At 35.1% G+C, this 15,575-nt stretch overlaps 1 protein-coding gene across 18 annotated transcripts in view; it reads right to left on the bottom strand.

Annotated features, from left to right (window-relative positions):
• The window catches only part of RNF20 (ring finger protein 20), an 86,408-nt gene that overhangs the window by 1,176 nt on the left and 69,657 nt on the right, over nt 1-15,575 (bottom strand). For all 18 annotated transcript variants that reach the window (XR_013535658.1, XR_008482425.2, XR_013535664.1 and 15 more), the window contains 13 exons: nt 14,263-14,409; nt 13,841-13,918; nt 13,508-13,627; nt 11,243-11,422; nt 10,116-10,251; nt 9,669-9,790; nt 9,178-9,548; nt 7,857-7,974; nt 7,117-7,266; nt 4,682-4,894; nt 1,229-1,354; nt 925-1,065; nt 144-245 (listed from right to left, as the gene is read on the bottom strand). Coding sequence is in view for 14 of the 18 variants with exons in the window: in XM_078373533.1 (XP_078229659.1) it covers nt 144-245; nt 925-1,065; nt 1,229-1,354; nt 4,682-4,894; nt 7,117-7,266; nt 7,857-7,974; nt 9,178-9,548; nt 9,669-9,790; nt 10,116-10,251; nt 11,243-11,422; nt 13,508-13,627; nt 13,841-13,918; nt 14,263-14,409 (2,004 nt within the window). In the remaining 4 variants the exon portion in view is untranslated. The remainder of the gene's footprint in view (nt 1-143; nt 246-924; nt 1,066-1,228; nt 1,355-4,681; nt 4,895-7,116; nt 7,267-7,856; nt 7,975-9,177; nt 9,549-9,668; nt 9,791-10,115; nt 10,252-11,242; nt 11,423-13,507; nt 13,628-13,840; nt 13,919-14,262; nt 14,410-15,575) is intronic.

The following is a 15,575-nucleotide window of genomic DNA, read 5'->3' as shown; positions in this document are numbered from 1 at the left end:
AAAAATGAGCATCACTCTCCCCACCCCCCAAAATAAACCATTCTCTGGTTACCATCACGTAAAGTTTAGTGTTTATTCTCCCAGTCTATTAAGCCACTTAAAGCCTTGATAAAAAACAAATCACTGAGGCATTTTTTTCTAACCTTGTAATCCTTAATCTCTTCCATCAGAATCTCATCACACTTGGGTACATTGTCTGGTTTCTTTGTGGTCTCCAGCTTCCTGCGAAGTCTAGAGATGTCCTCCTACGGTAGGACACATACCCATTAGACACACTAACCCAAATTTGCCATTTTTGAGAAAAATAGTAGTTCTAACTTGAGTTCTCTATTGTGGAAAGAAATAACTTTCTGGCCTTTCATGTCCAATTATCTTGTAGAAACGTGGAGAATTGCAAATGGCAAGATATTTTCTTGTTTCAGAACAGGCAATCATAATCATATCCTCAAATTAGAGATGCATCTAACTATTACCAATTCAGTCCTGCAAACACACATCTAAGAGTTTAGAGGATACCCCATTTTGTTTTATGGTAACTAGTTTTAAGCTGAAGGTAGACTGGTTTAAAATAATTGAGATTTATGGATAAGGACAGAAAGACATCATGAGAAACAGCTGGCCTGACAAAAACAGAGAACTTATAGGAGATCTTTAAAATACACTACTGCTGCTATGCTGCTACTTCTTTGACAATTTACCAATTCATTAATTTAACAACTATTTATTTTGTGCCTTCTAAGTACGAGGCACCATAACAGGGTCTGGGGATATGGCAGTGAAGAAAACAGACTTACTCTCTTCCCTCAACAAACTCCCTCAAGTCTAGAAGGAAATGACGTATACTGGATTAATGATTCTTTCATATGGGTCATTTGAGACCTCAGAAAACACCTAAAAGGTGACAAGAAAAGACAACTGCTTTACCTGGGCTCGTTTGAAATTGAACATGTCCTTTTCTTTGGTAACACTATTCTCCACAATCTCATCTTGAAAATCATGTAGCTTCTTCTGAGCCAACTCTAGTTGTGCTTTAAGGTCATCTGCAAGCTGGGCTGCCTCCATTGCCTATGTGGGACGTACAATTAAGTAACACCATTGTATCACATCTTATTCCCAGTGAGGCAAAATGTTAGCCCAAGTTGAAGGAATAAAGTGAACTTATAATTTCAACAGTGTTATACTTATTTGTTCCTCTGAGACTAACCATCATTAGATTAATCAATCATACCTTGCGTTTATTCATCTCTAAGGCTTGGGTCCTAAGACCCAGCTCTTTCTCCCCTGTGCCAATGTTGTTCTGTAACAGATGCTCCTTCTCTTCCAGTTTCCTTACTACCTGTAGCTGGGCATCAACCTTTGAACAGAAAATCAGATTTTAACACAAACGAAAATATTAAAAAAAAAACAACAACTATTCTGTTAATCTATAAACCCACAAAATACGATATGTTACAAATCTCAAACTATTACTGATTTTGCCCATGAACCCTTCAAAATATATCAAGACTATGATAACTGGAAGGTTTACTTTAAATATAAAATACTGTGGAAGATTCAAATAAGAGTCTGAAAAATGACTAAGAAGATTCTTTTCCAAATTGCCAAAAATAGAGAATATCACATGCTAATGCTCAAAACCTGGCAACTCATACTGTAACATATAAATTAGAACTCAAACAAAAGTCCAAGAGCACTTCAGAATGGCTAGACATCCTAAAGGAGTCTTTTTTTGAAATTAATGCATAAAGTAGACTCAAACAATATTAAAATATAAAAAGTAAAATCACACACACCCTCCTCCTAACCTCACCCACAACTTATCTCAATATGCAGAGATAACCATTCTAACAGTTTCTCATGCCACCTTCAAAAAGCGTATCGGAAAGATAATCCACCATGATCAAAATATGATATGTTACAAAGGGTCTCATACCAGGGATGCAGTGGGGTGGTTTGATATTCCCAAGTCAATAAATGTGATACACCACATAAACATAATTAAAAATCACATGACCATCTCAATAGATACAGAAAAAGTATTTGACAAAATCCAGCATCCTTTTATGATTAAAACCCTCAGGAAAATCAGCATGGAAGGGTCATATCTTAAGGTAATAAAAGCCAGCTACAACAATCCCACAGCCAACATTATACTGAACACAGAAAAGTTGAAAGCATTCCCCGAGAACTGGAACAAGACACTGATGCCACTCTTACCACTTCCATTCAACACAGTACTCAAAGTCCTAGCCAGAGCAATCAGACAAGAGAAAGAAATAAAAGGCATCCAAGTTGGTAATGAGGAAGTCAAACTGTCACTGTTTGCTGATCACATGATCATATACCTAGAAAACCCTAAAGACTCATCCAAAAAGCTGCTAGAACTGGTAAATGAATTCAGCAAAGCTTCAGTATACACAATTAATGTACATAAATCAGGGCTCTGCTATACACCATAGCAACCAAGCTGAGAATCATATCAAGAACTCAATCCCATTTACAATAGCTGCAAAAAATAAGATAAAATACTTAGGAATATACTTAACCAGGAACATGAAAGACCTCGACAAGGAAAACTACAAAACACTGCTGAAAGAAATCACAGATGACAAAAACAAATGGAACCACATACCATGCTCATGGATAGGTAGAATCAATATTGTGAAAATGATGATACTGCCAAAAGCAATCTACCAATTCAATGCAATTCCCATCAAAATATCACCGTCATTCTTCACAGAACTAGAAAAAAAAAAAATCCTAAAATCCACGTGGAACCAAGAAAGAACATATATAGACAAAGCAAGACTAAGCAAAATGAACAAATCTGGAGGCATCACACTACCCAACTTCAAACTATACTATAAAGCCATACAAAAACAACATGGTACTGGTATAAAAATAGACATATAAACCAAAGGAACAGAATTAAAAACCCAGAAATAAAGCCAAATACATATCATCAACTGATCTTTGATAAAGCAAACAAAAATATAAAGTGGGAAGGGATACCCTATTCAACAAATGGTGCTGGGATAATCAGAAAGCCACATGTAGAAAAATGGAACTAGACCCTCATCTCTCACCCTATACAAAATCAACTCAAGATGAATCAAAGACTTAAATCTAAGACCTGAAACCATAAAAATTCTAGAAGATAGCATTGGAAAAACCTTTCTAGACATTGGCTTAGGCAAAGACTTCATGACCAGGAACCCAAAAGCAAATGCAACAGAAACAAAGATAAACAGGTGAGACTTAATTAAATAAAAAACCTTCTGCACAGCAAAAGATATAATCAGCAAACAGACAGCCCACAGAATGGGAGAAAAATATCTGCAATCTATACATCCAACAAAAGACTAATATCCAGAATCTACAAGAAACTCAAACAAATCAGCAATAACAAAATAAACAAACTCACCAAAAAGATGGCTAAAAGGACATGAATATACAATTCTCAAAAGAGGATATACAAATGGCCAACAAACATAAGAAAAATGCTCAACATCACTAATTAACAGGGAAACGTAAATCAAAATCACAATGCAGTATCACCTCACTTTGCGGGAATGGCCAAAATAAAAAAATAATAGATGTTGGCATGGATGTGGTTGAAAGGGAACAACTATACACTGCTGGTGGGAATGTAAACTAGTACAATCACTATGGAAAGCAGTATAGACATTCCTTAAAGAACTAAAAGTAGAGCTAATATTTGATTCAGCAATCCCACTTCCGGCTATCTACCCAGAGGAAAAGTCATTATATGAAAAAGGTACCTGCACATGCATGTTTATAGCAGCAAAATTTGTAACTGCAAAAATATGGTAACAGCCGAAATATTCATCAATCAAGTGGATAAAGAAAATGTGATATATATACACACACACACACACACACACACACACACACACAAACAATGGAATACTACTCAGCCATAAAAATGAACAAAATAATGATATTCATAGCAATCTGAATGGAATTGGAGACCATTATTCTAAGTGAAGTAACTCAGGAATGGAAAACCAAATACTGTATGTCCTCACTCATAAGTAGGAGCTAAGCTATGAGGATGAAAAGGTGTAAGAATGATACAATAAACATCGGGGACTTGGCAGAGGGAGGTGAGGGAAAAAAGACTACACATTGGGAACAATACACACTGCTTGGGTGATGGGTGTACCAAAATCTTGGTATCACCACTAAAGAACTTATTCATGTAACCAAACACTCCCTGTTCCCCAAAACCTATGGAAATTTAAAAAAAAGTAAAATCACACATGCCTCCTAACCTTACCCACAACTCATCCCAATATCCAGAGGTAACAATTCTAACAGTTTCTCCAGCCTACAAGAAATTTTTTTAAATACACAGCACAGGCACACAAGTAAGCATACACTTTAATGCAAAAAGGGTAATAAAACAAGTCACTTGACTTTATTTTAGACATGCTTCCCTAGCATATCCATATTTGTTTTGACAGCTACACTGTACTCTTTTGTAGGAATAACAGTAGGGATGTATAATTTATTTGCCAATACCCTAATGATGAACATGTAGTTTCCAAGTTTTTTTCCAATCACAAAAAAACACCACAATAATCATTCTTTAACTTGCATCGTCATGTAGAAAGCACCCTACTTCAACAGAATAGAAAGCTCTACTCATTCTAATTACCTGAGTTTTCAGAGTTAAAACCTGGTCTGCCAGCTCCTCCTTCTCCTCTTTAAGCAACTTATGGATCTGATTGGACTTGATACGCTCTGACATGAGCTTGAAATTTGCATCATCCTTCTCCCGCAACTGCTGCATCAAACGGATATTTTGTTCCTGCATGTCTTCAAAGGCCTGGCCTGTGACATCCATCTCAGAAAGGAGTGCTTCTTCTTCCTAAAGGAAGGAGAAAGAGATTTCATTTTAGAAGAATCTTCCAACTTCAATGGATGAGCACAGAAAACTAAACTTTCCCACTATTCATTTAGATATAAATTAATTCAGTGACAGAGTTTTAAGAAGCTGTGTTTTGTTACTAGGCATACAGAAGCTCTGTTATCTGAAGTCACTGGCACCAACTGTTGGTCTGACACTTATTAGTTGATCTGTACTCAATTTCAGTTAAAGCTGACAATAATTATATTTACCTTAATCTAGGCAAATGGATCAAGCAGCAGTTGGTTAAGAGTACTTCCATCATAACCTCTCATATTTTCTCATGCTTTTCCACAATTAAAATACTGAATCTACAGGATTTCCAGCAGATGCAAACATCCAAAGCCTCGTTAACAATCTGATAGGTGAAGACTGGTATCTAATAATAGCTTTAATTTATATAGATATATCTCATTATAAGTGAGACTGAGTATCTTTTCATATAATTAAGACCACTTGTATTCTTTTCTATAACCTATTCATTTCTTTTGCCTATTCTTCCATTGGATTTTTGAGTTTTTTCTGCCTATTTTAGAGGGTTTTTTTTTTTCTAATCAGATAAGCCTTTTTTGTAGTAAGAGTTAAGAGTATTTTTTACTTTTTGTCATTTAATCTTTTGGCTTTGCTAACAGTTTTTTGTTTTTTTTTTTTGCAATGTAGAAGTTTTGCATCATTTTAAAAAATAACTCAAAATTATCCATCTTTCGTTCATGTTTTCTATCCTTTTATTCATAGAAAGGTCTCCATGCCACATTATAAAGGAATTTAATGATTTTCTTCTAACTTTTTGATGGATGCATTTTTTAAAATACTGTATCTATGACCCATTTGGAAATCATCCTAATGTAGAGTGTTCAGATATGTATCTAACTTCTTTCTAACATTATATTTTTTACTTTTGTCCCATTACGTGTCAGTTTTTCTTTTCTCCATGGATTTAAAACCATGTATTTAGCATATAAGAAATATCCGTGTACTTTCATCTATTTCTCAAGTTTCTATTCAGTTCTAATAGCCTGTCTAGCAATCTCAAGCTACTTTGCCTACAGAAACTTGTATGCTTTAACATATGAAAGAGACCCCAGTGCTGTTCTTTTTCAATTTCTCTTGTTACCCATTTACTTTTCCATATGTACTTTAAAACCAGTTTGTCTAGTACCAAAATAAACAAAAGAAAAATTTTAAAACAGCAATTTTATGAGATCATATTACATTAATAGATAAACATAGAAAGACTTAATATTTTCAAGATAGTGAGTCATCCCATACAAGAACACAGTGTCTTTCTTTTTACCTATTTTAGAATCTTTAATAATACAATTTCCTGATAATTATCTTAAGAGAGGGAAAGAAAAAAGTGGCAATTACCAGATTTAAAAAAAGTCAAAATTATACTTTTTAACAAAAGGAATGTGTTTAGGATCTAATAAAAATCTTCTTTTCAAGTCACTTCATAACCAACTTACCATTAAACCTACTCCATCTCACTGTTATTCTGCTATTGCTTAGAAACAATGAAGGTGTACTAACAGAGAACATATATATGGTTTTTCCAAGCATTTTCAGTACCTTTATTATTGAATGTTAATAAAAATTCACTGGGATTTAAAAATAAAGAAACACATATTCATTATGAGGAGAACAATCTCTAAAGTTCTATGACCCCAAAATAACCATAGCTAATGTACTGCTTAATCAGTATATTATTATACTGGTTAATATATTATATCCTTATTATACATAAATCACATATATTTATGAGCATAGTTTTTCTATGTAGTATATAGGTACTACATAGAAATACATAATAATATATAAGAGTAGTTTTCTTAGTTTCATGTATTTGTAATCATAATGTATGTAAAATCTTACATCTTATTTTTCATTTTACATTCACTATAACCCTTAATTCTAAGTCAGCAGAGAAAGACTAGATCTTCAGTACATGTCTGAACAACCAGCTATCCATTTAAATAAAAGTCAACTTCCTGCCTCACAATTACACAAAACAAAATAACAGAAAGATGAAAGACTTGAAGGTAAGAATTACACACACACACACAAAGAAAAAAAACACAAATTAACAATCAAAAAAAGACCAAAATACAAAAGCAAATTTCACTGGCAGTATTGTCAAGTAACATTTATTCTACAAGTCCATTAAATAAAGAAAGTGTGTCCACCTGCTTGGCCATGGCTAGCTTCTTCTGCAGATATTCTATCTGCTCCTCCACTGCCCGGATCTTCCTTAAGGCATCCTCATCAGCCATTTTCTTATTCTCTTTCTTCTCTTTATCTTCTAGATCCTTGAGCCTTTGCCTTAGATCTTCCAACTGCAGGAGGAAAGGAATTACACAAAAATAAAAAGTTATAATACATTTTCAAGAATTAATTAATACTATACAAAGATGGAGGGTCCATAATACCAAAAAGGTCTTTACAGAATATGGAACAAGATTAATAACATACTAAAACATCACGTAACAATATCTATTTTAATGTCACTCCATTCCACTATGACATGCCTCTATGAGCAACATTTTTGAGAACTACATATGTACCTTTCTTTAGAATAGTGGTACTCATCCCTTTTTTCTAGGCCTCAAAATTTTAAGAGCACAAGACATTCCTCCCAAAAGTAATCAGAAAAATGTAATCCCTGTAGCAATGAATAACATAAGAAAAACAAGAAATAAATAATTTGAAAACCCTACTAATAATCCCAGCAATTCAGATATATTTTACCATCTTATGGAGAGTTTTAAAATCTCTGCTTTAGATGGTCTTTGAAAAGGCAGAAAATGTTGCATTTAAACACTAATTTTAAAGATAAAGAATGAAATTATATCCTTAGCAAGTATGAAGGAAAATCTCACAAATTAGAATTTTAACCATTAGTACAGGTAATAGCAGACCAGAATACCTCTGCCTTAGACTTCTTCTCAGCTGCCATCAGCTGAACTTTGTCTCTCTGTTCCTTTGGGGCAGAGCGGTACATATCTAGCAATAGTTTCATCTCCTTTTGGCTCTCTTGTGCCTTCCTATGACAGGGGTAGGAGAGGGAGGGGAACAATGTAATGAGAAAATAAAGGTCATCAGAGCAAGGGAATTGTGAACTGAGGAGAATATTTTAAAACAGTTTCATTTTACATTTCATATCACACCTAAAACATAAAATTTTGCACAGACTATCACGAGACTTTTGGATATGCTTAGAAAGTACAGAAAAGTAAGCTGTACAAAAATAAATCATTTCTCCCTTCAGACAAAATCCTCTAACAAAGTTATAAAACAGACACTTGTACACTTGTTATATAAGCAAATTTCTGTGGCCCCCAACCCTGAATAACTGAGATTCAATAGGTCTGGGGATTGAGTCCAAAAATGTACTTAAACAAGTCACTCAGATGATTCTGATATCATACCAGAAAAAAAAAAAAAAATTGCCTTAAAGAGATCAAGAGGGAGAAAAAAAAAAGGGAAAAATTTGCAAGTCTTAGATATATTGTTAATCCTAGATTTGACAGCTGGATGAATAACCATCAGCTGAAGACAAACTTCATCTCTTATTAAATTACTGAACCTCTTAACTATACTTATATATACCAAAGGAGTTCAAGCATTTTGAGCACAGTGGTCCCTCAAATCCAAACATCAACAGAGTCAATCATAGAAAATAAGGAGCAAGAAGTAAGCCATTCTACCAGAGAAGATATTGGTTATACAGGAGGAGAAGGGCCAATGTGTAAGGTTATGACATAGAAAAATTCACTGAGTTAAAGATCTATCTTAGTGTTTCAATGTCTATAAGAGTCAATCTCCTAAAAACACAAACCAGTTAACTGTCAGGCACACTGTCCAAGTTACAGCGATATATAAATACTCCATTTAGTATCATTTAAATTACAACTAATACCAGCAATCTGCCCAAATCCAACGAAGAGCAGTAATTAATTTACAGTAATTCTCAGGAATGTTACTTCAATCATGACATCCTTTTCCTTAATTTAGATTCATGAAAAATAAGGCTACGATCATCAGTTTACTGATACTTGATTACTGAATCAAAGTACATAATAGCCATGCAGGCCATTTTGGCTGCGTACTTGAGTAAGATTTGAAGCCAAATTAATTGTACAATCTAAAATATTACAACAATCCGACAAGTCATGCCATCAATCAAACATTTCATCCATGATGTCTTAGCTTTTCAGTCAGAAACTGCTACTCTAAATGTGACTTACTTGAGTTCAATCTTCAATTGTTTGATAATTTCTGCTTCCTTTTTCCTTCCATCATCATGTTTGCCTTTTTCTTTATCTTTAGCAGAATCTCTCTCTTTTTCTGACTCTTTTAGTTTCTGCTTCTCTCGTTCTCTCTCCTTCTCCTTCTCCCGTTCTCTTTCTCGTTCCCTCTCTTTCTCCCTCCTTTCTCGTTCTCGCTCTTCCTCATCACGTTTAGACTTGATTTCACTGGCATCCTCCTGAGATGCCTTTGAAGCTGAGGACTGGGAAGATAGGTCCTCAGAATCTGGTTTTAGCTCTGCAGGCTCATCCTTAGGGTCCTCGGTACTAGACTGGGACTGGAGGAGGGCACTACCACTACGCAGACGTGTCTGGAAGAATAAAGAAAAGAAAGACGCACATCTCTTACAATAACCACATTGCCCAACTCATTCAAAAACAGCCTTATGACATTGATAGCAAATAATATTTATTCTATTCCTTCTAATTACCTTGTTCAAGTCAGACTGGGCTTCTCTCAATTTCCGCTTGTATCGCAGCACCTCTCCTTTCAGCTGGTGATTGTGATTTTGGAGGCTACTGATGAGGTGGCGCATCTCCCGGTTTATAGGGCCTTAAATACAGGAACAGCAATGTTATGAGGAACTGTGGTAAGGGCAAAGGCACAAGGAGAGAAAGTGCAGAATACATCAGGAGACACTGAACAATAGGGAAAATTACCAGAAGAAAGATTCCTTCTCAGAAGATGAAAACAAAACTGGTCAACTTGAGTTGAAAAACAAACACCCAGACTGTGAACCAAAATAAATTACAGGATTTGATTTAAGGTACTTTCGGACTTCTGAGTTGAAGTTAGCATTAACAAACCCTGGGGTCTGTTATATCTTTCAAGGTAGGTATTTACAGCAAACTACAACTTAGAGTGAGAATCATTATACCTGCTTGTTCATTGGCAGCAAGGGTCTGCTCAAATTCTATCCTCAGCATTTCATACTCCTTGCGGACCTGGGCCAATGTATCTTCTAGCTGAATTACTTCAGTCCTCAGCTTCTTATGAAGACTAACCTCATCTCGCTACACACAGATAAAGGAACCAATAAAAAATTCTTATTAAAGCATATAAATAACAACATATTCTATTGTTCTGTCTCCTAAATTTGATCTATAAGAATCTAAAAAGAAATATATATATATATATATATACACACACATATATATATATCAAGAAAATAATGGATTACTCTGAAAATCTCTAGTTCAATCTATACTTAATGAACACCAGATTTCTACAAAAGACTAATTTGGAAACTGACAGGATATTGAAAAAAAAAAGAAAATGACCCCCAATTCTGAGAATATTACAATTTAATTGGAGAACTAAACTATAAGACAGTATATAAACATATATAAAATAGTATTCAATTCATTTGTCAGGTATATACTAAAAGACCAACTACTATAACCATTACCCTAAAAACTATGGAACATACAGAAATTAATATATGAATAAAAGTTACTATCTTTAAAAAAAAATCATCTACTGGTGCCATTATATGCTATAATGGCATGTAAGTAATTTTGCAGCTTCTGCCCACTATTTTCTCTCATACACATAAGCTCTAGTCATATTAAACTATTTATTACGCTCTCTCATACTTTTATATACGCTGTTCTCTGAGAATTCCCCTTCTCCTACTTTTAACTACCAGTAAACTTGTATTTATCCTTAACATTCATACTTTGCTTTCTCAAGTGGAATCAGGAAGTTTCCATAGTCAAATCAGACACTCTGTTCTCATCTATCACATCTTTTGGCTATGCTGCCATTGTACCACACTGTATTCTAATGAATACTGTTCTCCCACTACTGCAGACTACAAGATCTGTGAAGGCAGGAATTCTGTTGTCTCATCTTTATATGCCCAATACCTACCAGAGTAAAGAGCTACAGCCACTCTATGAATGAAAGCTGAATGAATGGAGGTTAAATGCATATGAAGAATTAAAATTGTAAAATTTAGGAGGCGGGAAAGCTTATATACATAAGACAAGGCAAAGTTGTTACCTCAATGACCTCAACCTGGTGCTGGTGGGTTCCCCTGGTGCCTTGAAGCAGGGTTCGAGCCTCATCCAAGTGTGCTTTCAACTGTAGGCTCTCATTGTACAGGACAGAGAACTGTGACTGCATGCAGCGATATTCTGGAGTTTCCTTAACGACTTCTTCCACTGCACTCCGCAATTCCACCTTAGGAGGGCCCAAAGCAAAGCAAAGTCAGAAGCAGAATCTAGCATGTGCCGCAGAGGCTGGACAGGAAGTAACATTTTGAACTCACTGTGTCCTACACAAGTGAGACAATTTTAAAAGATTATTAAGTCTATCTACCCATTGTTCTAGGTATATAAAATCTACCCCAAAATTAAATTAGACCAACTAGGAGACAGTACCTGGATATGCTGTATTCTTTCCTCCTAGAATTCTTTTGATATGTGTGTTACATTCTGTGTCAACTGAGACACTAGAAGAGTGAAATTTGTCAGGATGCTTATTTTAAAACCATAGCTGAGGACCCCAGTCACTAACTTGTTCTCTTTAATAACAGTAACAGAGAAAAAAAATGTTACAGGATATCAAAAATAGTTATGCCTCTCCTAAGCAACTATCTGCTTTAATTACTCAAACACTTTTAACTGATTTAACTTAGGTTGTTTTTGTTTTGTTTTTTATTTTTCAGTTCAAACATCTTTATTCATATCATTTAATCTAGAAACAAATTATAAAATAGAGGTAACTATGATTGAAAGAGGAGTGAAGAAGAGACTTCCAGAATCTCTTTTCTTCTCCTAAGAACGTAAGAAGAAAATCCTTCTGGGCAGGTTTGAAGACCAACGGGATCACCGATCATGTTTCTTTCTCTGTTTTGGCAGCAAGAAACTGCAGAGCCAAATCTGTGGAACCACTTCGGCAAGTACTGACATGTGAATGGTCTCCCTCCCAAAGTATATACATGCCCCTTGCAAACATCTTGTATACAAGCCCCACTTTTTTTTTAATGCATTTTTGGATTCTCACCCTAGTTTATCCTACTTCTCATTTTTCTCATCAACTCCTACATTAGAGCACTCTGATTTAGCCTACCTATCTTTGTACATTGCTTTAAATCCTTTTCAGAACAATATAGGGTACATATAATAAGTAAATATGCAAGTAAAGAAGTAACTATATCAACAAAACTTAGATTTTTTTTGTTTCCCCCAGCTTTATTAAGGTATAATCAACCAATTAAAATTACATATTTAAGATATACAGTGTGATGTCTTGCTATACACATACACTGTGAAATGATCATCACAATGCCTCACAGTTAACTTTTTGTGTGTGGCAAGAACACTGAAGATCTACTCTTAGCCTATTTCAAGTACACAATACAGTATTAATTACAGTCACCATGCTACACATCTCCAGAACTTATTCAATTTGCATAACTAAAACTTTGTACCTATTCCCCCAACATCTCCCCATTTTCCCAACCCTGGTAACCACCATTCTATACTCTGCCTCCATGAGTTTGACTTTTTTAGAACCCACATGTGAGATCATACAGTATTTGCCTTTCCGTGCTCGATTTATTTCGGTTAGCATAATGTCCTCTAGGCATACCCACGCTGTTGGACATACACACACACACACACACACACACACACACACCACATTTCTTTATCCATTCCATGTACAGATCTCTGGTCTCCCTGATTAAAATTATTCACAATTTTTTTATGCTATTGTAAATGGAATTGTTTCCCTAATTTCTTTTTTGTATAGTTTGTTGTTGGTATATAGAAACACAACTATTTTCATATGTTGATTTTTTTAACCTGCAACTTTACTGAATTCATTTATAGTTCTAGCAGTTTTTTGGTGGTGCCTGTAAGGTTTTCTATATATAAAATCATGTCATCTATAAACGGAAACAACTTTACCTCCTCCTTTCTGCTTAAGAGGCCTTTATTTCTTGTCCTTGCCTAATTACTCTGGCTAAGACAAAAGTAATGTGAGTGGTTATCTTTATCCTGTTCCTGATATTAAAGGAAAAGCTGTCAACTTTTCACCATTGGGTATAATGTTGGCTGTGGGCTTGTTTTATATGGCATTTATTATGTTGAGGCACATTTCTGGTACCCCTAATTTGCTAAGAGTTTCGTCATGAAAGGATGTTGAATTTTGTCTACATTTTTCTTATCACTCATAAATATGCAGATTCACAGCTATGTATATACGTGAGTTGATAAGCAAAATGTCTGATTTTACTGCTCTTCACAGACGCGTTCCTACCTTCAGCTTTTCATTTTGTGTAGTGACCTCCTCAAAGTCTTGCCGAAGTTTCTCCAGCTCACAGAGACGGTTCTGAGCCAACTCTTTGTTCTCCTCAAGCTCTGCATTCATTTCCTCAAACTGGAGAAAAGTAGAAAAATAGAGAATAAATAAGTAGTCTTCTTAAATCATTTCCATTTCTAAGCTTCATATCTTCACTGATCTACTCTTCCCCATGATGTCACTTGTTAACACAGCAAAACCCCATGATGTCACTTGTTAACACAATCCTAAGTACATAAGCACAAAGGCTGACATAAGCTCCAAAACCATGTCCTGAGTCACTGACTTTACCTTCCGGGCATTGATAGTGATTGTGCCGCCATAGAGACTGCTCCCCGCTCCATACACCTTATAACCTTTTGAATTCACCTACAAAGAAGACAAAATATACATATACACTGTAAAATATTACCACAGTCTATCTAATCAACAAATCCATCACCTGACAGTTACCTTTTTGTGTGTGGCAAGAACATTTAAGATCTCCTCTTGGCATATTTCAAGTACACAATACAGTATTAATTACAGTCACCACACTACACTTATTCATCCTGCATAATTAAATCTTTGTACCTTTTCCCCAACATACAACCAATAACCAACGTAATTTTAAAGGATGAGTTTTCTTCCTCAAGTACCACACCCTGAGGTGAGTCTTCCTGAGAACACTCCTTAAAATGATTCGAGTCTCCAAGCCATAAAACAGCACTGACCCGTTCTAGGACCTCTGCTAAATGTCGGTTGAGTCGCTGTTCCCTCTTTCGAATTTTGTCAATATCCCACTGCAGGTCATCAATCATGGACTCCAGGACAGACACTCGTGATTCAGCTGTCTCCACTTTACTCTGCAACTTGGAGAACTACATCCCAAAGACAGACATTCAGAAACATATAGCAAAATAGACCAAGTTAGAAAAGGAATGCCTAACATCACTAACTTAAGTTCCAAATTTCACAATATTAACCCTTGCTTATGTGTAATTATAGAAAAGATGCAAATAGAAGATGCTTCACCCTCTTCCCAATGCATGATTATAAAATGAAATCATGGATTCTTCCAAGAATTCTGGGTCAGTTATAATCATGAAAACATTAAGTCTAAAGTCTATAAGAACTCTAACACAAAGAAAAGACCATCTAAGATTCAATAATTTTTCTACCTCTGAAAAGCACCATATCCCTGGAGAGAACACAAACTCAAAAATTTTGTATTTTTTAAGACAAAAGATAATATCTTTCATTTTGTTAAGTATTTTAAAAGACAAATATTTTTCAAGAAAACCATTTTCACCCCCAAATTTCTCTCTCCACATTCCTACCAAAAGTAATCTATATAGAATAAAGGGAAATTTTCCATACTCTTTTTTCAAGCTCATCCCTGTTAGAAAGATATTTTAGAAGATAAATATTTTTTCAAAAAAAAAAAACAATTTTTACTCCCAAATTTCTCTTTCCACGTTACCACAAAAGGTAATTCATATAGAACAAAACAAAAACGTTCAAACACTTTTTCAAGCTCATCCCAGAGCAATCTAGAGTCAGATACTATACACTATAGATTATACTATAATCTAGACTCAGATACTGTTTATTTAGGAGCTATACACAAGCTAACACTATTTAGTATTTTAACTACTAAGCTGTTACATGTTCACATTAATCTATATATACCCATTGTGCTAGGTTTTAAAACAAGGCACCACAAAAATTCTTTGACAGTCCTCCCATCAAGAGGTGGGATCTTTATTCCCTCCTCTTAAATCTGAGTCAACTTTAGAGACCCAATGGAAATGGCACTACATAATTTTGAGGCTGTATCAGAAAGGCCACGCAGGTTCTACCTGGTGATCTTGGGATGCTCACTGGAAGAAGTCAGCCAACATGTAAAAATCCCAACCATCCTGAGACTACCATGATGGAGAGACAACCTGCAGGTATTCCAGTGGACAACTAACCTAGTTGACAGGAAGCATCAACAGCCAGCTATGAGGGCCAGCTTAGACCTCACACAATTTAGCAAACAACT

The sequence above is a fragment of the Callithrix jacchus genome, chromosome 1 (assembly GCF_049354715.1).
Source record: "Callithrix jacchus isolate 240 chromosome 1, calJac240_pri, whole genome shotgun sequence".
NCBI lineage: Eukaryota > Metazoa > Chordata > Mammalia > Primates > Cebidae > Callithrix > Callithrix jacchus.
The sequence above is the reverse complement of the archived record's forward strand: the minus strand, read 5'-3'. Positions and strand labels throughout refer to the sequence as shown.